Source organism: Struthio camelus, chromosome W (assembly GCF_040807025.1).
Source record: "Struthio camelus isolate bStrCam1 chromosome W, bStrCam1.hap1, whole genome shotgun sequence".
Taxonomy (NCBI): Eukaryota; Metazoa; Chordata; class Aves; order Struthioniformes; family Struthionidae; genus Struthio; species Struthio camelus.
Genome location: NC_090981.1, coordinates 17,869,875 through 17,895,336, shown reverse-complemented (window position 1 = coordinate 17,895,336; position 25,462 = coordinate 17,869,875). Strand labels below are relative to the sequence as shown.

Genomic DNA, 25,462 nt, shown 5'->3' with positions numbered 1-25,462 from the left:
CACTGCTTCCCGATGTGGATAGAGACATTGTCTCCCAAAGTGTCTCACTTGTGCAATTTCATTTATTTCTGACAGAGGTATAACGCAAACAAGTCAGTCACCAGTGACTATAGTCATTGGAACGAGTTACTTGTTTTGCTAATTGTGTTCTGCCTTATTCCTTTGCAATTTTAACTGGATTTATCAGTCTTATACTGCTGTGTGTTACCAGCCGGATGACTCATTTCCTTCCTCAGGTGCTGTATGTCAGGGTAGCTGATATATCGACTTAAAAAGTACTCCAGGATCCCCAAAATGAAAGCTATGTGTAGATAGCTTTCTGAATAATAGAATTGACTGGCTTTGGTATTTGAATAGCTCTCTAGTATGGAAAAATGCCTACAAGAATAATTGTATATCACTTTAATTACTCTGCTCTTTTGTTTTTTTCTTTGTTAGCTTATGAAAATAGCTTCAGATGTGGAAGTGATTCTCAGAACTTCTGTTATTCAGGCAGTTCACACAGATACTGACAAAATACGTGAGTAAAGCTGCATGTTAAAAAGATGTTAAAAGATGTTGAAATTCAGTAAATAAATATCAACCTTAAAAACTAAATAGGGATACAGAGAGGTGAAATGTCTGCCTGTTGTCCATTTACCTGCCTGTAGGCTTAGTAATTTAAGCTTGTTGATTAGTGTCACTACCTATGAGAGGTAGAGATCTCAAAGATACAAAGTTTCTGTGCAGATTTTATGAATTATAGAGGCTTAATAGAGAGGCAGAGACTGCTGTTAATGTCATCATTGAGGAAAAGAAGTTATAACTCGGTTATTTCTTTTCGCTCCTCATCCAGTAGGAGTGACAGCATCTAGCTGGTAAGTCAGCATGCAGGTACTGGCTAGTCAGTCAGCATATGTCTAACTCTAAATTAGTCACAGGATCTGTAGGTGCTACCAGTTAGGTAGAAGTTGCCTGAGGAGAGCTAACAAGTTAATGTTTGCTGCCCGTAGAATAATTTTTTCATTTAGGTTTGAGTCTTGTCTTCTACCCAAAACCTTATACTGGCAATTTAAATTTTAATATGCCTGACCAAATTACATCTTGGGAGATTTGTGATGCAGTGATGGCCTGGAAACAAAGCCTCTCAAACTCTGAAATTTTTGCTCCGAGTTTAGAAGTCCTTTTATACCTCGTAGTCAAACTCAAGAGAAATAGTAGGTTCAGCTTACCACTGCATGGTATAGGATAGGAGAAATCTTTAGCTGTATACATTGTTTTCTTTCACTTCTCTTTACTCAGGTCTTTATAAATCTTTGTAACTGTTTCCAATTTTGGATTCGCTAAACTAGTAAACATTTCACTATAGAACAGCTTTACTGGTTTAGTCCGAAGATGTGTCCAGACCAGTGTTATGTCTTCCGCAGTGGTCATAAGCAGATGGCAGTAAAAGAGTAGGAACAGACCAAGTATACTTTCCATAGCACTTTCACATCTTCCAGCTATTAGCATCTGGGGACGTTTACTGAGACAGAAACCATTACGGTTTTAGATATCCTCAGTGGATTCTCTCTCATGTGCTTGTTCCCTGTGATCCATGCAAATTTCTTACATCCACAGTGCTGTTGACAAAGAATTTACTAAGGTCTGTATGAAAAATAACTTTCTCTAGTTTGTTTTGAACCTGGCTCCTACTTGTCAGTCTATATCCATTTTTGCCAAGCTGCTCGTGAATTTTTAGCCTGTTATTGCCTCCCCTGTGTGTGTTTTTTGCTTTTTTTTTAAACCTATGGGATAGCTTCTATATGAAACAACAGCTGTATGCCTGTGATCATTCTACTGTCGTTCTCCGTACCTTTTTCAGTTTTACTGTAGCCTTCTTAAGACAAGCATCAGAGCTGCACGCAGTCATCGCGCTATGAGCAAACCAGGGATTTGAACCATAGCACAATGATGTTTTCTCTTTTGTTCTCCATTCATTTCCTAGTAATTTCTAATCCTAAAATTCATTTTTTTTAGTTGCTGCTGGTCACTGTGCTTAATTTTTTTTATTTACAAGTTTATCTTGTATTCATTGGACTCTCACCTGAATGATAATAGTCAGCTTTGAGTCCATCACTTTCTCTGTGAAGTTATAATTTTTTTTACCTGTTTGCATTGCGTTTCTCTATATATAAATTTGTCAGCCATTTTATTGGTTACTCTGTCAATCTTAATATCCTTCTGCGTTTCTTTGAAGTAGACCTGTCACCTAATGAAATTATTTTTGATAAAATCATTAAAAAGCACTCCATTGTTCACCTGCTTTTCCAGGTTATTTACAAATATGTTGAACAGGACAGATTCCAGCAAAAATGCCTGCAGGACTCCACTTGTGACATCTCTGCATTGGGAGACTAGTTCATTTACCCTCTGCTTCCCACAGTTTAACCAGTGATTTATCCATGCAAGACCTTCTTTCGTAATATGGCAGCTGTTTTCTTAAGCGTTCAGTGAGGGACTATTGGAAGTCCAAGCACACTGCTGTAGCCTCACAAGAGCTGTTCAGAGAACTCTTACAGAGACTGTAAGGCAGAACTTCCCTTGCAAAGGTCACATGTTCATATTCTAATGCTAATTCATGTTCTAATGCTGTCTGAGTGTGCAGCGATGGTGTTAAGAAAGCCCGAGCCCACCTGGGGTTGATCCTGGCAAGAGAAGTAAAGGGCAACAAGAAGGGCTTCTAGAGATATATCAGCAGCAAAAGGAAGATGATGCAAAATGTGGGCGTGCTCCTATATGGGGCAGAAGACCTCTTGACAAAGAACATGGAAAAGGCCAAGGCACTCAAATGCCACCTTTGCCTCAGTAAAATTTTGCTTGCAGGAATCCCAGGTCCCTGGCACCAATGGGAAAATCTGGAGCAAGGAAGACTTACTTTTGGTAAAGGAGGATCAGGCTAGGGAGCATTTAAACAAATTTGGCAGAGACACATCCATGGGACCTGATGGGATGAACACACACAGCTGCTGAGGGAGCTGGCCAGTGTCATTTCAAAGCCATTCTCAGTCATCCTTTTTTGCTCATGGCAATTGGGGGAGGTTCCTGAGGACTGAAAGAATGAAATATTGCTCCTGTTTTCAGAAGCAGGATGTAGGGAACTACAGGCCGGTCAGCCTCATCTGAATCCCTGAGAAGGTGATGGAACCAGCCTGCCTGGAAGCTGTTTCCAAATACATCAAGGACAGGATGGCGAGTGGGAGTAGTTAGCATGGATTTATGAAGGAGAAATGCTGCCTGGCTGGTTAACCTGTTAGCCTTCTTCAGTGAAATGACTGGCTTGATAGACAAGGGGAGAACAGCATGTGTTGTTTACCTTGGCTCTTTGCAGGGCTTTCAGTGTTGTCTCCCATCATCCTCATAGGCAAAATGATTAAATGATTAACTATTATAAGTGGATGGTGAGGTGGACTGAAAGCTGGATGAACTGCCGGGCTCAGACAGTTGTGATTAGTGGCATGAAGTCCAACTAGAGGCCAGTCACTATTGGTGTATCCTAGAGGTTGGTATTTGGGCTAATACGTGTTTAACGTTTTCATGAATGACTTGGATGATGGGACTGAGTACACTCTCAGCAAGTCTGCAGATGATACAAAACTGGAAGGAGTGGTTGATACCCACCCCAGTGGTTGTGCTGCCATTCGAAGGGACCTCGACAGGCTGGAGAAGAGGGCAAACAAGAATGCCATGAAGTTCAACAAAGGGAAATGCTAAGTCCTGCGCCCGGGGAGGAATAACCCCATGCACCACTACGTGCTGGGGAGACCGGCTGGCAGGAGAGCCGCTTGGCAGAAAAGGCCCTGGGGATCCTTCTGGACAACGAGTTGAACGTGCCCCTGTGGCAAAGAAGGCCAATGGTATCCTGGGCTGTGTTAGGAAGAGAGTCACCAGCAGGCCCGAGGGGGTGATCCTTCCCCTTTCCTCAGCACTGCTGAGGCTACGTCTGTAGTGCTGTGTCTAGCGCTCGGCTCCCCAGTACAAGAGAGACATGGACATACTGGAGCGAGTCCAGTGAAGGGCCATGAAGATAGTTAAGAGATTGCAGCCTCTGTCCTATTAGAACAGGCTGAGAGAGCTGGGGCTGCTTAGCCAAAAGGAAGACTTGGTGGGATCTTACCAATGTGTGTAAATACATGATGGGGAGGAAGGAGGGAGTAGAGAAGGCGGAGCCTGACTCTTCTCAGTGGTGCACAGTGACAGGATAAGAGGCAGTGGGCACACTGAAATACAGGAAATTCCGTTTGAACAGAAAAAGCTTTTTTTACTTTGAGGGTTGTTGAATGCTGGAACAGGTAGCCTGGAGAGTTTCTGAAGTCTCCATCCTTGGAGATGTTCAAAACCTGACTGGACACGGTCCTGGGCAGCCTGTTCTAGCTCACCCTCCTTTTTGCAGGAGGTCAGACTAGATGATCGCCAGAGGTCCCTTCCAACCTCAACAATTCTGTGATTTTTTAGGAATTTTGCTGGTGGTTTGGCTAATTACCTAGTAGAGACGTCTGGTTTGAGAGTCTCATTCCCCGGATCTCCTCTGAAATCATCTTGTTCTTCAAACTGGCACTTTGCCCCACTTTGCCACTCCTCAGTCCTCCAGTAACAAGGAACTTCAGCTCATTTAAGAGCCGTTTCAAGGCAACGGGTTAAAGTACTTACCCCATTCCTGAAGGCTGCTAGCTTCCCAGCTCCTGCAGGGTATTCAGACAATAATAGAACTTGATTTTTATAGACCTTTTGGAGAAACGCTGACACCGAGGTCTGTGTGGAAGAAGAAAGTCTTCCAGGTTCCAGTATTAGTCAGGAAGACTTTGTCCTGCAGCAAGAAAACGTGGAGTGAATCTGTACAGAGTGCATTTGACCTGCCTATAAACGCAGAGGACGTCACTCTTGCCTGTTAATATTTTTTCCTATATTTGTTTTGGATAGATCTAAGCTTTGCTTATCACTGTATAATTGATCTTACTATAGTAATTTGTATGAGATGATACAAAAAGTAACTGATCAGTTATGGTTTACTTGAATATTCAAGAACAAAACAAACCTCAAAACTGCCATCATAGTGTGAAAGTTGTGTGTTTTAATGTGTGTGTTTGGAATATATACTGAAGTGAGAAATATTTGAAGTCTTGATTGGTAATCCTCTAGTAGAATATCAGGAATGTTTAGAAAGGAATTCCAAAGCATCATGATAAAAGTTCACAGTATAACAATGAATAGCATAAAAATGGATAGAATGGATAGGTATTCCTGTTGTACTTTTTCATTATACCAGGACAGGAGAGTATTCAATGAAGTTAGAATTTCAATTCAAAGCTGATAAAAAGAATTACATTTTTATTTTACACAATGAATAATTCATAAAGGTCGTGGCAGAGTAGTCTTTGAGACCAGTAGCAATGTGTTACTCAACAAGTACAAAAGCAGAAAATCAAACTTGATGTTCAGCTTCATATTGTAATTAAATGAATAAAAGTTACTTCCTTTCCAGAAAGAATATATAGATTTTTATGCCACAGTATGTCAACCTGTAGCAAAAAGTTCACCCCTAAATGCTGTTCTGTAAGCAGGTCTTAGTGCGTTTGCACCTTTCCTGAGAATCTAGTTTTGAATACTGTCAGATAGCACTTTGAACTAGGCAAATCTAGTATAGCACTTACTAGAACTTCATGTCAGTGGCAGTACAGAGTATGTCATTAGAAAATTTCTAGAAACAAGTTCAGAATTTCTAGGGATCTGAGACAATTGTGTCTGTGTTTCGTTAGCTGTTTATGCTGAATAGCATCGTGAGTGCTATGTCAAATTGTACCTATAAATAGGTGTAGTTTCCACTGCTGTTCCTTTTTACTGACTGTCTCATCCTGCTGTTTCCATCCCTGCCTGCTTGTAAAGCAAAGCCGTCTGAGCTTTTAGGTGTAGTAAATTGTACAGGTGTTCAATTCCAGTATGGCTATGGTTAAAGAATTTGTAGCAGAGCAAAATCGTCCTTTCTGATCCTTAATCTTCACGCTCCGTCTTGACTTTTATCGTGCTGATAGAATTACAGTTAGCTGCCTTGCTGCTTTATTGTATGTTCCTGTATTAAATGACAGGCTTGGGCTTCATTTTATTAAAAAAAAAAAAAAAAAAGGTGGAAATATTTTCATTTGCAGGAACAAGAATAAGTGAGTCTTTAAAACCTTTCAGTTGTCCAAGAGAGGAAAGTTTAATAGACAATGGAAACATTCTGTTATTTATGGTTTTCTAGTTTACAGTTTTCGGAATGAAAGAAATAGCGTGAACTTAACTTGCTTCGTAATAAGCTCTTCTTTTAGTTATTAAAGTATAGTAAAAACATTCAAAATCTCCCGTAATATACCCTAAAGTGGCAGGCTGAATTGCTCTTTGTTTGCAAATGAGAAGTTAAGTGAATTTCGTTGAGAAGTTTACTTTTCATAGTGTTTCATTTCGGGTGCTGTATGTTTGTTTTAGAAACCTTGTAGATGAAGGTTCAGTTTGCTATTATAGGAAGTATATTGGCCTGCTTGGAAAAAAATCAGTGTTATAAAATATTTATATTTGGGCTGTATTTAACATAGTGTAGTGCCCTTATTTCATCCTGAGCAAAAACAAACAAACAAGCAAACAAAAAGAATTAATTGTTATGTTGCATGAAAGAAGAGAGAGGAAGGAGAAGCTGGGTAAGAACTTTCAGGAACCTACTGCTGTAGCTTGTTTCCCTAGGCGAGTTACTGTCAGAATCTTCTCATGCTTAGCTTTTTGTATTATAGCTGACAATATGTAATTTAGCTACCTGGTGGGGTTTTTTGCAAACTTACATCTCTAAAATACCTATTTCGTATATATTCTGAAAACAAAAGCCAGAACTAGGTTTGGATAGTGAAGAATACTCATAAGGTGAACATACTTTGTCTAATGAAATGAGATTATTCGGTGCTGTCATGACTTTGGATGCAGTGCATAGGGCAACGTTACTCTTTTATTAATAAGAATCTGAGACAAAGCAGAGTATAGTCATGTTTGGATTCAGTGATAAATCTTTTAAATTAAATTAGGGAGGGTATTGCTTACTAAAGAGAAGACATTTTGAGTTACAAGCTTGTTGGTCGTATTGGACAACCTTTCTGAAAATTGTTTTGCGAAATGTTTCAGTCTGAGTCACATTATTCACTAGCATACGAATGTCTTGGTTCTATTGATTCTACTTCAATTTCAAATTAAGCTGATAAAAGTAAAGCTTACATTTTAGTGATACACCACGCATGCAGTATGTCCTGATGATTTTGATTTGCTCTGTTGACTGTGTATGTTCAAAACTTAGCTTTGAAAAGGAAGGTAAAAAATACTCTTCTTTCAGTCTTTATCTATTTGGAGCTTTTGTTTTGTTTTTTGATTAGTTTAAATCTAAATCTTTTTTGTTTCTTTTTTTATTTCGTTCATGCACGTGTTGTAGCTGTATATATCAACATGATTTGTCCTAATTTACTCGTCTGTGTTTGTCTTTAAGAGAAATGCAATTGAATTTTTATGTAAAGGTCTTAGAAACTTACTAAATGCATCAGTATCAATCCACAGATGCAAAAGAAACATATCCTTGAGGAAATCAGTTTTCTTTCTCAGGATATATAGGGAAACAGCGTACTTTGGACGGAACGTTACTCCGTGTTACGCACACAGGCATGCACGCGCACAATGTTTTACAGGTTTACTGTACCTTTAGTATCTGACCTAGTTGAAGTATAGCATTATGCTTTCAGCCCTTTGTGCTTTAGTTGCAGCTACTTGAGCAAATGTGACATGACACAGCTCCTTCCCTGCGTGCAGAAAGGCCAAGCCAATATCTGAAGAGCCAGATGGCCAGAACTTTGAGCCAGGAGCGGTTTAAAATGGCGCATAATTAGGCAAACCCCAACATGCTGCTGTTCTTTGAAGAGTTAGTGGTGACGACTTTCATTTGATTCTTTCATTTTCTGCTGGCCTTTGAAACAGGTGTAACTAGATAAATGTTATGGACCTTAAATCAGCTGGGGGGGGAGGGGATAGGTCAAATGTAATGCTCATTTTTGAAACTGTTTAAGTAAACATAATGTGATTCAGGATTGTCAGCAGTGTTAAAATTGTCGTTCTCTCTCTTGCTAAAAGATACTGCAGCGCTTTGCCCTTTTTATGGATTCTTAATGTCATTAAAATATTTTCAGGGCTTTTAAAGGGAAAAAAGCTGAAGGAGATATTCTGACAAACAGAAGGTAAACGTTAATACAGTTTTGTCTTAGATAGTTATCGTTATGCTGCTTGTCAGCTTACCAGACTCTCATTTTAGTAACCTGATCTGTTGTTTGCAAATGTAAAAACAACTTTATCATTTTAAATAATGTTTTCCAGAAAATATAATTCTTACAGTTTTTTTTCTCCTGTTACAGTGCTTGTACCGAGGAAAGATCTGCTACAAGACAACACTCCTTACTTTGATAAACCAACAAAAAAGCATCAGTCCTGAGGAAAATATGCCCTTCTCCCCCAAAGGTTAATATCCTGTAATGAGATCTCTGAAAACCAGTAGCAGATACCTGTCTTAAAAACTAAATTTGGAAAATAGTAAATACTGTTAACAGGAAAACAGAGATGAAAACCAAAACACCTTTTCTGTGCATTATGATACCATCATGCAGTTCTGCAGGATACTTCTCTTGTCTGGAAGATATTAATATTTCCATAGAAACTTAAGACACATACTGTTTTCCTAAAAATATACTTCTGAACTGTGTTACTTCCGCCAACAATGGATGTTGTCAATTATGACAGTTCTCATACAGATTGCTCCGTGGCAATTCAGTGGTTTCACAAAACTAAATGCAGTTCTTAGTCCTGACAATATATGTTTGCAGGTTTGTCATCAATGATATGCTGCTTTGAAAAAATGACAAAACATCTTGTGGTTTACCATTAAATTTATGCTTTGTAGCAAAAGCATGATTTCTGAACTGTACACTAATATACTGTGATGTTTTAAAGAGTTCTTTAAGGTTAATCTGAATAAATTATTCAGATTTTGCAGATGGGAAAGTGTGTAGTGTTTTCCTTCTCCTGGAGAACATATGCGTATCTGAATGGCAGTGGAACAAGAGAATTCAGCCATAACCTAAGCTAAGAATGTTGGTTTAGATCATATGGTTTATGGATTTAAGGCTTTTGATTTATCTTGTGATTACAGAGTGGCTTCCTGAGGCATTTATCAAAGAGGATGATTGCTTTTGAAACTTATGTAGTCTCAAGTGATCTGACTTGTGTAGAGGGAATTTCTGGTGCAGCCCTGGTAAGCCCTTATTGCTTGCATTTTTTTAATAGAGAATCTTTTCTTTCTCACTGAATTAATCATATGGATCTGTTCACTTTAATTTGAATTGGAACCAGATATAACTACAGTGAGTATAGAGTCTTCTCTGTGTGAAATCAGTAACAGGAACCATACTGAGATCTAAATAAATGTAATACCACACAAAAGTAAGGTAGCAAAGTGCTACCTCCCAGCCCTCTTTCGGATCCCAGTGACACTGTTTATTTTTAATAAGCCTTCAAGGTGCCAATATTGCATCTCCCTGTAGCTTCTGACTTGGCTTCACTTGCTGGTTAGAACAGAAAAGTAGTGCCTGCATCCAGTTTTTTCCCCTCATACCAAGTGGCAACGGGGCAAGTACTCCTTTTCTTAAAACTGCCACCTCTGCCCGCCACAGGCAGGGTAGCCAGCAGAGAATACGTTGTCAGTAATCCCTCCTTCAGCTTATGATGGGTTCAGGTGTTCCACTGATATTCCCTCCACTGTGGCTCAAAGGCATCAGGTGAATAATTGGGGGTAGAATGAAATGAGTGTAGTTCTTACTCGTTTGTTGTAATCTGGTGGCTCTACCAGAGAACACGTCTTGGTCCATCATGGATGCGCTGTTCTAGGCCTCTGCGTCTTTTCCTTCCCTGAGGACAAGCTGTATCTTGCTCCTGGTTTCCCATCCCTTTGCAACCTTAACTTTTGTTGCCTTTTCCTTAAGGAGCATGGTAAGGGGGGGCAAGGGAGAGAGAATAGATGGTAGTTGCATTTGTAAAGGGAAAACAAAACGGAGCATCAGCTCAAGCAAAGTGACTAATTCTGAAGCAGAAACGATTAAGCTAGGGCTGGGCAGGAATGACATATTATACAGCCATTAAGGTATAGATCCCACGGCATGCTGGAGTTAGGGGGGAATTCGTCTCTCACAGATCCTTGCTTTAGGCTACGGGAATACTAGTGTACTAGTGACTTTATTTTTCAGATTGGTGTCATAGAACTGTAAGTCTTAGTAGGTTTTCAGCTTTTCAGTAGTGATGTATTGCCCATTACCATGCATGCAAAATATATACTTAAAAACAGTGGTGTCAGCAGCAGATGGCAGTCTTCTGCACGATATGAGGAAACTGCGAGTAGAGAAACTATTTTCACATGACTATTTTGTTCTCGTACTGCTGTCATGTGTTTTGGACTTTCATTTTTAATATGAATTAACACATGAATAGGAAGTTAGTGCAGAAAAGGCAGCTTACAGGCTCAGACTCGGAATTCCACAAGTGTTGTTGTGCTTCATTTTGCTTATACCTTCAGTACTCTTAATAAAAATATGGCATGACTCACCTGAATATTGTATACAACTGCTGAAAGTGAAGGACATGATCAGAGAAGTTGATAGGATTTAATGGCCGTAGGAATAAAATTCTCCTTACTCTCCTGTGCAGTATGTTTATGGTTCTGCTGCATTAACATTCCATGTTCCTGCTGTCCTTGTGCATTCCTGCGCAGCAGACACTAACTGAATTTTCAAGTGCTGAGATGAGGAAAATCAAGCTGATACACAAAAGACTGCTAACGTAAGAGACTGACAAACCTATTAGTTGCTTTTGTTTCAGGGTGATCTTATATGAGAGTCTGGGGAGTTTCCAGACATGGGATAGGGAATTGAGCCTAAAAGTATCTTAAAGTTACCCTGTCTAGCCCAGCCGTTCTTTACTTTCTGCAAATTGAACTTTCTAACCTTGAAAGACTCTCACAACCCTACTTAATGAGCAACTGGTAATTGAAGGCTTCTCTATGCTTTAGTTGGTGGTAGTGGTTATTCCTCCTCCTGTGAGTCCCTGTTTACCTGTTGGTTCACGTTCCAGTATCTAATCCTCTCCCACAGCTTACATTTTCATTTTCGTTTCATTATGACAGTGGGTCTGTTCTTGAGACTACTGGCTTTGTCCTAGTATATACTTGAATTTTTTTTTAAGGAAGAAAGGAAGTTTTGTTACATTCCTTCTTCAAAGTTTGAAGTGTTAGTTGAAACTTTGTCTAAAGCATTACAGGGGCTTTCACTTAATGACACAGGAGAGGAGAAGATTGATTCTCTTTAAGAGAAACTGGGATTTGATAGGCTTATAATAGCATGATTCAACCATGTTAAACTTCTTCAGGTTTACTGGAGCTGCAGAATTTTAGAGCAGTGCCTTCCTTCTGTGTGCCTTCCTTCCAGAATACGCATCATCAGCCTTATAAGAAAAGGCATAAAGGTAGTATCTCTTTAAATTGCAGCTTAATCTGTAACTAGATATTATAAAAATAAAACCCTGTAGGAATCTTATGCAGTCAGGCAGGAAATCTTCTGTTAAAAAGGGATAACTCTGCTTCGTCAGATCTGCTATAATTCAGCTACTGTAGCAAAGAGGTCAGTATGGTCTATTCTGCTGGGTATTTACTAAAGTCGCAGAGGGGCCTCCATGACCTATATGGATAAACCAGCAGTGTTATTTAGCAGTACCTAAGCTCGCTGGTGTAAAGGTTAGTTTCAGTAGGTCTGCACAAGGTAGTCACGTGCTTTATGCAGTGGTTGGTAGAACAAATGTCACCTCAGTGATTGCGCTTAATAAAATATCTAAGCGCTTCAGCTTTTAACATCATTTACCACAGAGGTCTCTGTTGCTGGAGTCTTCTGATCTGGCATTCTCCTTCAGGAAATCTTGGCTTTGTGTGCACTGTAGCTTTAATGAAAGCATTAATTACAGCCTAGAAATATTTCCTGTTTAAATATCGGTTTGTTTCTGTTCTGAACACCTTTCCCTCTCCTTTGACGTTTTCAAAGTACGAGGTTTCCTACCTTTTTCTCTGTGAGCAGTAGCTCAGGATAGGGATCAAACACAATATTAGTATGTTTGCTATAGTCTGCTGTTTGTAAAGCAGCCAGATGACAGACTTAATCTATGAATTGATTTATTTTGCAAGTATAGGATTTGAGTTGGAAGCCTTTATGGTCTTCCAGTGAAATAAGATGGCTTTTCTAATTTAGCATGGCTGAGTGAATCCCTTGCTGTGCACTATTCCCAGGCACTTCAGTAAAGGAAGCGTTTAGTGGCTATTTTTACAGGGACTGTTATCCTACACCACAATGTGACCCCACAAAGAGTTGATGTAGAAGTAGCATTAAGAATTTAATCTGGAAAAGTAGCTTGTACCTTCCCCAAGGTGCTGAGTTTTCAGGGGCGTTTTTTCAGGTAGTGTGAGATCAACAAGCCAGTAACTAAACGTAACGTAGTCTTAGCTTTTATTCCTTTACATTAGAGGTCGTGCCAGCTGAAGGTGCTGGACTAGACTGAATGCTGTATAGTTTCATCAGTGCTGTTTGTGTCATGCTGGACCTGTAAATAAAGTAATTTAGCCTCAAGTACTGGCAGTTCTTTACACTTCCTTTACAAAAGGGAAAAAAATACTGACAATTGAAAACTAAAAATAAAGGCTGACCAACTTACAGGAAGAGCTGAGTCCTAATACTTCCCTGCCTTAGATAACTTTTTCCAAACTGCTTGCAATGGAAAATGCAGTTTATCCTAAATTCTGGAGTTTAGTGGGCTGTGAAGTCTTTGATATTTAACTGTATTTGGAATTAAGCACAAATCGCAAAATGAATTCAGCGTTAAGGCTGTTATTTTACAGCTGCAAAGTTCTGATGTTTTGATAACTCTAGTAGAAATTCAGCGATCTTTGCAGGTATAAGATATGTTGTTTAAATGGGCTATGTAAATCTGTAGATGCCCAGTTCTCTCTAATTCTGGTATAAGACTTCATCAATGTGTTTTTACGAAAGCTTCATTCACTTTTTTAAAGTTCAGTTTTCGGTACATTTGTTTTTAGAAAGAATGAATCTGGAGAGAAGAAAAGAGAGGAAGGACATGTCTTTAAGTACTTTGTTAAACAGCAGTAAGTTTAAATAATTTGCTCTTTTTCTTACCAAATCTTTTAGTTAGCGTTTTAATAATCTAGATCGCATCTGAAAGAGGAGTAAAAGCATTTGCTTTTCATATTATGCTTTCCTTTTTCTCACACAGTATGTGCTTCAGCTTTCCATCTCCCCTACTGGTAAAGCTATCGCTTGATTCCAGGATTAGTCAGTATTAAATAAACAGCCAGTGAAACTACGGTCTGTAGAAGCTGGGAGGGAAAACAGCACCCTCCATGCTAGACCATTAAAGTGAGAGAAGTTCTCCTGTTTCACCTGCGAGTGCAGCAGTGGCAGCCCTTTCCTCTGAGGTCAGTGGCTTTATGCAAAGGTTGATACACCTGGCCCTGGACTACCCTTTGCAGATGAAAGACATCTCCCTAGCTGAGCATGAAGTATTTTGTCATTCTGCGCTCTGTGCAGGAGAGCTGTGGCAGTGAAAAAGAGCAGACTGCAACCCGTACAATACTCTGTACCTTTTCCAGGCAGTCTGTAAAGGAAAAAATCAAAAGGTCATTGCAACACTTCTTTCCCATTCTAGGTGTGTATTTAAGATGAAAACCTTTGTTCCATTTGTTCTCCACCTGCAGATGAAGCAACACTGATGTTTCTGTTGAGATCTTTATCTGTCCATTCATACATTTTCTCTTTGGAAAGGCTGCTACCCTCTGCTTCAGATTTCTTCCCAACTGTTGCAGAGGTACAGCCTGAAGTCAGTTCCCTGTGGGATTTTTGGAGAGTCAGCACAAACTCAGCCCATGAAGTATGAGTGTTTCTAAGGAGAGGGGATGGGCTTGCCCTTTCCACATAGTTAGCTATGTCTAGTTATGTCACAACACCAAGAGTATGGCCGTCAGGCTGTAATTCCTTTGGATAGGATTTCAAAGGCTACGTATATTGTAAGCTTTCTCCAGCAATTTGGCCAACATGGTACAGTGGAACAGCAGGGAGGAGATCTCCTCTGTAACAGCATAGTACTTAGAATTCTTACCCAGCTGGAAGTAGTTCCTGAAGGAGTTTCCCTTTAATGTTAAGAATGTGCCAGATTTTTTTGGACACTAGCATTTAATTATGCGTGTGATTTCCTCAATAAATTTTCTCTGAACATTGATGTTGATTGCGGAAATTCAAGCAGACAAGTGATCTTGCTGAAACCTGCCGAGTTGTCCAGTACAAGCTGGGGCAGGGGGAGGGAAGGGGCCGGGGGCTTGGTTCCTGTCACAGCAATAAATGCAATGCAAAACAAATGAGCATATGAATGAGGATGAGGGCATTAAAATTCATAGATGGAAGAGCAAAGGAAATAAAAGGATATTAAGGACAGCTTTTGCACTAGTGAAGGAAAAATGTTGATATTCCAAATGGTTATTCAAACAATTTTCCACTATAAGCAAGTGTCAGTTTTGCATTGTTTAATTCTAGTCTGCAGAGCAACTAAAGGTAGAATGCAGAATGAATATATGTGGTCTAAAGAGATATAGAAAATAAAATTGAGCAGAGAAATAATAAAAGCAAAAGAAGTATTTGTTTTGCACTTGGTTATGTTTAAGTGCAGTCATAATTAAGACTGCAACATGGCCAGGAAAGTAGCTCCTTTGAGCAGAAAGATTAAGCTTCAGTTATCTGTTTTGTACCAAATTTCCTGTATAATTTTGCCTAAGTCATTGCTTTATTTCAATTGCATTCAGGGACTTGAATAAATAAATACTCATCTGCAATGACTTAGGGAGACTTCCTTGTGTATCTTGATTCCTTATGGAGAAGGAAGCAAGAGAATTTCCCCTGTAAGTGAATTGTAAAACTCAAGATACTATGATGAGGAGGATCATATAAGAACCTCAGATGTAGTCCAGATTATAAGTGTATAAGCTGCAATGAAGCATGGCAATTTAATGTGGGACTAATACTATACCTTGAAAAAAAAACGGGGGGGGGGAGGGGGAAAGAAAACTGTAGGACTAGTGAGGTTCATTTTGCAGAGTTTCTAATGTGTATTTAGAGAAGAAGCCATGGAGAAAAGCTTCAGGCAGGCAGACCTATGGCGTGTGTGCTCGTCATTACAGTTTTGCTTTAGCTGCTGCATTAAAAAAAAACATTTAGGGGATTTATGATTCCAAGGACCAAAGACCTGGGGTGGACTTATAAATGGTACAGTACCTGCCTTTGTCAGGTGACATACATGTTATGATATACCAGTTACATGAAATAATGAATCACACATGACAGCATGCAGTTTGACACCCTTCCCTGCTCCTCTATAACAGATTTGTAGTTTCCATTTCTGCTTTAAGATGAATATAGAGGTTTCTTTCACAATTTTTTAACCATTTTTCACTTAATATTTGAAATGGCAAGTATTTAAAATGGAGAAGAAAGATGAAAATGCTGGCACGCAGAGTCCATCATGGTTTTAGGGTAGAGGACTCCAAATATGCCAGGGAAGAAAGGAGTTAAAAAAACATAGACGCACACAATACCTTGCTTCTGTGATGAAGAGATCTAGTAAAGCTTACTGCAAATTTCATCATTGTGTTTTTGTACAGTTTCATTTATTTAAAACTCAATTTTCTAACAAATGAAATAACTATTTCAAGTCAGTTGTTCAAATATACAGTAACTCAAATCATCACAGAAGCTAAGTCAATTGACCTCCCAATGATTTATCCTAAGTGTAACTTCCTCTGCTCCAGGTCAAAGAAGGAAAATAAACAGGGAAAACTGAAATTGCACAGAGCAGAAAAAGCATGAAAGCATCTGAACTGAACTACTTGTAACATCTGGCATGGTTTTGAAATTAAAATCCTGTTGAATCCTAGAAAAATAACTAGGAAAACTTCCTTTGTGGAAGTAATGTGACTCTCTAAGTTTTAGTAAGAGGAAAGGAATCAAGAAGAATTTTGTTATTTTATGAATTACTAGTTTGTATTTGGAAATTGCTAAAGGTTACTGAACAGAGAGGCAAAAAGTTAACAAAAATATTTATTAAAACAGATCAAGAAAGAGAATATTTTATAAACTTTTGAATGTGAAATTATAAACAAATTAAGAGTAGCTAAGTAGTAATTACCTCCAAGTAAGCATCCATATACATAAGGAAACACAGCAGAATGAGCCAGATTTTTGGATGGTGTACAATAGCATACTTTCACAATGTGGCTATCCTCCAAGCAATCACTTGTTTCCAGAAGGAAAGGTAATAGTAGGATGGTTTCACAGGCTGTTAAGTGGGGCTAAGACAATGACATTTAAGCAGGAAAAACACAGGCGGGATGTCAAACAAACAAACAAAACCAACCATGGATCATGACTCCCACTGAAGTCAGCTGGAGTGGAAAATGCTGCCCTACGTACCCTATTGTACCTCCATCATCCCCCACTAGATGATTAGGAGAAAAGGAGAGAGCTAATACAAAAGCAGAAATTGTACTGCACTTAGTTCAGTGGGAGTACAGCCCTCTATAATAATAGACTGTTGATCTCTATAGGCAGGAAGTCTTCCTACCAGGTAATTGAGAACTGTGTGAGCCATTAGACCTTTTTTCCTTAATATTTTACAGGTGAACATTGCGCATTTGACTTCTCCTACACATGCCCATCAGGAAGTCTGTGCTAGAGCCGTTTTCACGGATGTTGCCAAGTGCTAGCTGTTAATGTTGCATTAACCTGGATTATTTAACCCTTATCCAGCAAATGGGTTCTGAATATCCTTCTCCTGGAGGAAAAAAAAAAAAAAAGCTGAAATCATTTGCAGGGACTGCTGATATCTCCACCAAGTTCAATGTGTGGGAACTCGATCCCACTTGAATCAGTGGAAGCACTCCACTTGTGTGAGGTTAATTTAACAGCTATGCCAAGGTTGAGAGGGGTTGTCTTCTCAAGTCTTTAAGTGCAGAGTCTGCTTGCCTATTTTATGGTGGCCCACAGCAGTCTTTGACTTGGGTACAGTGAAAGTCTTTGAGCAGTCTACAAAGCAGTCTTAGGCCAGATACAGAAAAATGTCTTTTATCTTTGTCTTTTCTTTCTGTTGGCCGCTATCTGTTTTAGTCTTCTTCCTCCAATATTTTTGTCATTTACTCATGAACTGGGAACAAAATGCCCCCTCTATCTCAATAGACAGGGACTGATGCTAACATGTGAAGCATGTGACATACGATGTTGCTGTGCAAGAATAAGAAGGCCTATTTTGCATTCTGTGACGGACATGCTGTCCTTCAGAAACAAATATTCGGAACAGAGCTGCTCTTTCTAATGGTTAATGATGGGAAATTATCTGCCCTATTTGGCAAAAAATTGTGGAAGCTTCTCCAGTAGTTCTTTCTGAAAGGTTGATAGGTTTTTCTCCTACTGAACTTCAAGAAGAGTTAACTGCAGCATATTCTGGGCCAGACAGCCGTGTATACAACATGTAAATGCTTGTGGATTTGTGGGATCCATTAAAACCAGAAAGGCCAGAGCTTCTCGTTGCCCTGTCATGAGCCAGCAGTCGCACGACAAGGAAGTAGAAAGGAGTTGTATGGAAATACTGGTTTATAAGCCGTGGGTGTGCAGCCCTCGCTCATACCATTACTGCTGCAGGAGTGCGAGATGTTTAGTAAGGAGTGTCTTGCTTCCTTAAAGCATGACTTTATATGAAAATTCCAGCTATCGTGCATATTACTTAGAATGTGATCTGGCCAGTGTTTAAGCAAATACATGTTCTTGCTTATATAAGCAGCTCAACTGAATGCAGTGCTTAAATGCTTGCAGAACTGGCAGCTTGTTTTATAATGATAGTTTGCCAGGGAAATAAGGAACTTGGGAGTAAATCTTTCCTGCCTTTATGCACAGAAGCAATCTCACTGAATTCACCTCTGTGCATAAAGCAAGCAGGATGTGGCATATTCTTCTAAGTGTGCCAAGCTGATGTTTGTACTGGGTACTTTGGGTAAGTAGTAGCCCCGAAGCAATATTGAAATCAATAGAAGGACTGTGTAACAACCACTCATTTAATTTCTGGAGCCATTTTAAATTTGCACCATGGAGAAGAGCTGTATAGATCTTCACTATGGTGATTGCTTTCTTTTCAAAGAGAGTAGCTTTGTGACTCATATCTTGTGTTTCCTGCTTCTACTGACTTCCAGTGCACCTCTTATGAAAAAATACAGGAGTACAGTTAACTATTTATATATTGTATTGTAGCAATAGGTATTGCTACAAGATACAGTTACAGAATCAGCTGCAGAGAGTGCTAACAGCCTTCAAGTCTTGAACCTGTGTTTGTACGTGGCATTTGGGGATGAAGCAACAAAAATGTCAAAGAAACTCCATAAAAGTTCACACTGCTGCATGCTTACACAGCTGTGCACGTTCAAAAAGTGGTTACATGCTGCTTCACATGCTTCAACTTCCTCAAATTTGTTTTGCTCACCTTTATGCTTTTACATATACTACAGTAGTGATTTAACGGCTATGAAATGACTTAAGGGATAATTTTTGAACAGTAAGTTCTGGCCTAATAAGGTATTCTAGTTATTCGTCCATCTGTGTATTTGAACATGTCCTTAGATAACCTTAGATGAATATGAACACTTCAAATGCCATAGGTGTTTTATGCCTCTTGTCTGTGCGTTAGGCTCATTTATTATGTGTATCTTTGTAGAAAAGACAGATAAACTAAAGATCTAAATGGAGTTGATCATTGGCATTTAATTTAAAATCTGATTCCATATTTTGTTTGGGATTACTTTCTCAGAGCTCTACATGACAGAAAACATTTTGGCTCCCAGAGGAGCTTAAGGAGCCTGATCTCCTGTCCCAAAGATTAAACTGGATAGGCTGAAACCTTAGCTTCATCCAAGAAAAAATGAGGGTGCGTTATACAAGCAGGACTTTCCCTGCAACCTGGTTCCCAGCCCTGTTAAACAGTAGTGGTTAGCAATGACCAGTCCTCCACGGGGCGGCTCTCTGCATCTCTCCTTTCCGTGTGGTTGACACAAGCAGAGGGAGAGGGGTATTGGGGGAGACAAGGTTGATGAGAGGGGTCTTGAGGGAGGCAGACATCACTCAAGGAGAAGCGCTGAATAAGGCAGAAGCTGTAGCGGATTTCTGAAAAGATCAGAATGATTCTCAATGGCTCTCTCCAGACCCCTGGAAATCTACAGTAGCTTTGTAATGCATTTCAGTGGCCTAAGGGTTTCCTGCTTGGATTCTCTTTGTCAGTTATCCACAGGGAGTACAGCAACTTCAGGGTCAGTTATGAAGAGACGATTACCTGGTGATACTGGCCACAGAAACTCCTGTCTGTTTGTTTTGTCCTTTAGCCTAGGGACTATGTATCCAACAGCCTCTGGGCCTTATATAGCCTTGCTCTCATTGCAAAGACTAGCAGCAGGTACTGCCAAACTGCTTGCAAGCCACATACAATTCAGGAAGCCTAGATTTGCCCTGCTGTCGCATTAGGTGTTGGCAAGTATTTTTTTAAGTTGCAAATGCTCTGTAAACATATAGGTTCTTATGTTTGCATTTGGAAGCCAACATAGAGGGACTAGATGCAGTCATTTCCCTGAAGATTTCCTTACTGTTCCTCTCTGATAACAGCAGTACTCCAGGCTCGAAACCATTTTAGGGAGGATAGGGAGAGTCCTTTTTTTTGCTTTCAAGATTTCTTTTCTGGAGGCCAGCTGTTAAAGGATTCACGGTATTCTATTTTGAATGTGAATACCAAGAAATTAAGCAAAAAGAGGTGCATGTCTGTTATCCTTCATGCATGCCACAGTTGAAATACTAGTTAAATTGGGTACTTGCGTGGAGAATTTTTATCCTAGTTTCAGTTTGGTAGGCCAGCACGGAGACTAGAGCTGGAGGTAGTGAATGGACAAAGAAAGTAAAAAGAAACAGTATGGAAGGTCTCAATAATTGTAGTCCATTGAGTTTCATTATTCAGTGACATTGACTGCTTCTTCATAGTCTCCAGAAAGATTAATTTAGTGGTTCAGATCAAACCTCACAAAGCTAAGAGCTGCTGCATAAATGACTAACAATTACGATTATTTATCATTTTAACAGTAGAAAAGCATATGCTGTGGGAGGAAACCTTAAAATGTAAATAGAAAATTTGATCCTTGCTTTCAAGAGGTTATTAATTAGTTTACAAAACAATGCAACAAAGGGAGACATGGAGCAGAGTACCAACAACAATTCTGCCTGGCTGCTTAGCCTAACAACAAAAAGAACTGAAGTTTGGTTTTAAGATATGTATATGTATTTTGTTAACAAAAATACACAACCAGAAATTTCAGGTGCTGAATAGAAATGGGGATTCAGGAGAGATTTTATGAAGGAAGAAAGCCTCCCTGGTTTTACCTAAGAATGTATCCGTCAGAGATGGTTTGGCAGAAAGCAAGGGCAGCGGCAGGAAGAGAAAACTGTAGCATGAGGTTAGCACCCCAGCAGTGCGGAGGGTGAGATGAAATACGAAGCTGAATTCCTCAAGAGGAGCTGGCTCAGGCTTGACCTGGAGGGTAGAACACCAGCACTGAACTAAACGTAATGAAGGAGGAAGCCAGGAGCAGACTGACAAGGTCAGGTTGATAGCCCAAGAGAGTAGTTTTAGGACCTGCGTTACAGATTAAATGGCCCCAGGGAGCCAAGAGAAAGATGTTTCAGTAATCACAGTAGTGGATAGCGGGAATTTATACTGGCAATTTAATTACTAGCACAGGAAAAAGAGAGCACATCCTAAAATCTTAGGCAGAAAAAAGATTTGGTGTGGTGTTATTTCTTCATTTTCTGCTTGTAGCAAGACGTAAGCGTTTAAGATAAAATCTCTCTGGCCACGTTAGCGTAGAAATACTGCATTGGTTGTGACATAGGACTGTTTTGAATAGAAAACAGGAAATTAATCTCTGATTGAGATCTGTTTCTTATCACTCTTGTCCTACTTTGAAGTTCTTACATCCAAAGTATTTTCCCTGCAAGCACAAAATTGTTTTCATAGTAATAGCTCCCCTCCCTTCCTCCCTTCTTGAAATGAGTCTTTGATTCTTTTGCATACACTGCCTTAAAACGTGTATAGCGTCGGCAGGAGCTAGGTACCCCCATCAGAGCCTGGAGTGTCTTTCTGCGCATTGGCACGGGGGCGTAAGGGAGTGTAACGAAACTTGCCCACGCTGTCTGGATGCAGAAAGGAGGAGAGGTCAGATGCCCTGAAGCTGCCGGATGCCTGGCTGAGTGGGACTCTGGGGCTGTTAGAGGTGGGAGGAATATTGACACTGCCTCCGCAATATACTGGCACATGCATTAATGGCAGCAGAGAGTAGAAAATAGCCTCTGCCAGCAAAAAGGACTGGACCCGAAGGCAGGGAGGAGCAGATTGCTATTCACAGAGCCACAGTCACGTTTTTGCCTTGTGTTGGTGAGACCCCCAGCTACATGGCTTCAGAGTGACTCTTTACGTCTTTGTCTTCTGCTATTAGCTGCAGAAACAGGTCCGCTATTAAACTTAGCATCCGCAGCGTACAAATAGCAAGGTGATGAGAGTGCACTTTATACAGTGGCTGTACAGAATAAAAAGAGATTACTTTAGTATTCACCAGAGTATGTGGCACAGTGTAAGGTGAGGTGGGAGTAAGTCCATGGAAGAAGTGAATATGAGTGATCAGCAGCTATGCAAATAATCACAAAACATAACAAAACACTTCTAAAACTAAAATAGAATATGCAACACAAATAGCCAGAGAAGCAGAGTAGCACGTGCTCATACCTTGCTGCAAGTAGACCTGTGAAAGGAGGCTAAGAAAAAGAAAACGGTTATGGGGTCTTTACAGAGTTTCCTGAAGAGGAAGTATCTCCTCCTTTTTAGAAGAATAAAGAGCTTAGCCCTCAGAGGGGATGGGGTAAGGCTGCTTGTTTAAAACCCCTGTACTTCAGTACGTCCTCTGTGACTTGCCTGTGATCCCTGATGACCTGCTCTCCACAGCTGATGTAGAGCCAGTTCCCAGCTTTCATCTTTAAAAGAATTTCCCCGCAAAGAGAGGGCTGCACAAAATGGTGCGTATAGCCTCCGGCTGTGTTAACATCATACTGTATTTTCCACTAGGCTGGTGAGAAGAAAACGCTTGTCTTTGCTGCTGTACGTGGCCTTCTCCTGACCCTTCAGCAGATCTGAGGCCTGGAAGAAAGGTGTGGGGGAAAGACAAAGGTCTGGGCCTTGGGGGTTTTGGAGGTCAAGTCCTCTTTCATACTGTACGTCTGAGATGGATGGAACAACATTGCTGAGAGAGAAATGCCCCTCTTACTTCTTACTTAGTCTTCAGTGCTTCAGGTCATATCCCATTATTCTTGTCCGTTTTTGTACAAAGAACGACACCTTTGTTTGTTCCTCTTTTGTAATCCTCAGTGGTAGTGCCCTTCTGCTTTAAACAAGGAGACACAGGTATATTATTAACTGTGAGACTGGTACCTATATATGTGATTTGTATATGTTTGACACAAACACATCTTATATATAAATCTCTTGCTTACAGCAGTCTTTTCATCTTATCATATGTTAGTTAGTGTGGATTAGGTTATTTACAAGGTTTTTTTACAGTGAGGCAGTAGCATTTCTAGGGCTTAATATCTGGAATAGCAGATCTGTGAGCTGAAGAATAGGCCTGTGGGGACCCAATACTGTTCTAATTTTTCTGCAATTCACAGCAGGAATTCTTGTTAGAAATCACTCATTCAAGTTGATTCAGTCAGCTGTGGTGCAGTACTGCAGTGCTCTGGTGAATTACATATACATCCTCACTATGCTTCAAAATGAATATTTTACATGATAAATATTTTCTGAACAATTAACCATTCAGCAGACATGCACTAGCCAGAAAAAAGTTGGGGAACATTCGCCAGTTACCAAGTAACAGCCAGGTTCTGATGCACACAACAGGATAGCAATGATTATGTGAACGATCTCATGCTGGAAGTTTATGAATCACTTCAGTAGTTGTCGGATGTGCTGTTTGATGCTGTACCCTTCTACGACATAGAAATAAAGAACAGCCACATGTTTGCATTTAGCTTGTCCTAGAAGAAGCTCTGGAAGTTATGGTTACGTGGTTAATAAAATGCTTAGATGATGGTACATGTTGTGTGCATTTACATATGCCTTGATAGGTAATTCTTGAATGTCTGGAGTTACCAGATTTGTCTTTGAGGAGATGATCACAAAATAATGCATGAAGCCCTGACACAGTGTAGCTGCACTTCTGAGTGCAGAGTGTAGCACCGGGTGTGAACTGCATGTCCGTGGGTTTCTTGCTCCATGGTCCAAGCAATGAGTTTGCTAGTCTTGACCTCAGCTGTGCAGGCCAGTGCCCTAGGTGGGACATCAGGATAGATTCAAGGCTTCCTGCTGCTAAATGCAGGTACCTCATGTAACATGTGCATAACAGTTGTGCTCTGAGTTGGCTTAACCAGATGCTGATGCTATGAGGTTGTGTTTGCCAAAAATGCATTTTGACAAACATAATACTAATGGAAGTTGCACAAGGGATCATCAAGGCGTGTGTTCAAGGCACTGTCAGCATGATTTCATTGTTGATTTCAGCTGATCAGAGATGAGGTTGCCACTGGAATGGGAAATTACGCCTTGTCCCCAGGTACGTGTTCTTGCTACCACTTTGGTATCAGAACTTGCAATTGTTTGGCAAGTCGGGTCAGCTTGTTGATCTGGCTGAAATCTACCCCTGCAAGAAAAAAATAGAAGACTTCAGTAAGACTGCTGTGCTGACATGACACACAGCTGCGTGATCACCAAAGCCAGTGCAAAAGCATGGCAAGCATGGGCAGCTGGGCATATGGAGAGGAGCAGGAGTGCCCCCTTTGGCAGCAACACAGCCTTAGACTGGCTCAGGGTGACAGTGAAACCCTACCCTAATTTAGCATTCCCCTTGGTTCAGCTCAGAGCTGTTCCTATCTCTCAGGGGGAATAACAGAGTAACTGGCAAAAACACTTCCTGGCCTCTCACAGGAGGAATCTCTGTTTTGGGATACAAAAGTCTAAGGTGCAGTGGGTGCAATTTACACCTCTTTGTTCCCTACATGAATTGGATGTGACTCTTATTAATTGAATCCATCTTTAGTCTTTCACACAGCTACAGCTGTGGACGTTTGCAGGCTGGCTCTGAGTCCTCAAAGAGTACTAGTAGTCTTTATGTGAGTTTTAGCTAAATTAGTACAGCCACAGTCAGAGTTAAATCCTCGTTATTGAGAACACATAAGGGATCAGAAATGACCATTAGATCCAGTCCCTCCCAGCAGTCCTACCGGTCTACACCTCCGTTCAAAACGATCATAGCACACCTACTTTTGTGGGGCTGAAGTCCTGCTGTTTGACCTCTTTGCCTGCCTGGCCCCACAGACAGCTATTATGGACATCCATGGCAAAAGGATTTTTCTGCTTACCCTGTGCTGAAGGGAATGCTAATGGATAAAGATAACTCTGTCTCTGCCTTGGTTACAGTATGAAGCAGCTTCTCTCAGTTCTTGTCGAAAACATAAGTTTTATATTTTCGGTTTTTCTTCATGCCTGAAACACCCTGGGAAAGAAGGGATTTCATGGCCTTGTGAAAGCTGTACTCTAAATAGCTGTCAGAAGTAAAGTGACTCATAATCAATATTAGCAGGAAGGCATGCCTGATGCAAAGGAAGTGTGTGGGCAGGGGAGCGAAATAAGCCTGTTAAAGGAATGAGCAGAAGCCTCCAAATACAGAAGTTGGTGGTAATAAGTACTAACCAAAAAATCGGAATCGATGAAAATGAAATATATGATTCTGGTGACTGATATGTGAGTCTTTTTCCTTTCCTTACTTATCTCCCTTCCCCACCAACAAGCACCTAAACAAGTCATAGCTTGTGTGGTAGAAGTGGTCCACGTTCCCAGCTCTCGTCACTAGGGAAAAAACAGGGTATCACCATAGAGGGACAAAGACTTTGCAGTCCTGAATGTTGTATCCCCTATGTTTTTGGTGCCTGGTTCAACAGTGGACCTGAGCTGATACCCTTGGCTTGCTGTTTAATGCTTGAGGTGAGCTGTGTGCTTAGGAGTGGGGCTCACAAAAGCCATCATTAGTTCTGAGTAGGGGACTACATAAGTGAGACATGTAGGAAAAAACAAGTATCAATGTTTGTCTGTTCCTTTCAGGTAGGTGGGTGTCTGCCTC

General features: G+C 40.3%; 1 protein-coding gene across 17 annotated transcripts in view; it reads left to right on the top strand.

Moving 5' to 3' along the window:
- LOC104150276 (complex III assembly factor LYRM7) overlaps window positions 1–25,462 on the top strand; it is a 38,018-nt gene that overhangs the window by 6,165 nt on the left and 6,391 nt on the right. For 4 of the 17 annotated variants that reach the window (XM_068924809.1, XM_068924806.1, XM_009684428.2 and 1 more), the window contains exons 4-5: window positions 439–520; window positions 8,430–9,072. In XM_068924809.1, coding sequence (XP_068780910.1) covers window positions 439–520; window positions 8,430–8,506 — 159 coding nt within the window. In that variant the 3' untranslated portion in view covers window positions 8,507–9,072. Of the gene's footprint in view, window positions 1–438; window positions 521–2,292; window positions 2,455–7,781; window positions 7,943–8,207; window positions 8,256–8,429; window positions 9,073–9,220; window positions 9,323–22,356; window positions 22,490–25,462 lie in introns of those variants that run through there. The other 13 variants (XR_011137271.1, XR_011137267.1, XR_011137274.1 and 10 more) reach the window with 10 other exon arrangements.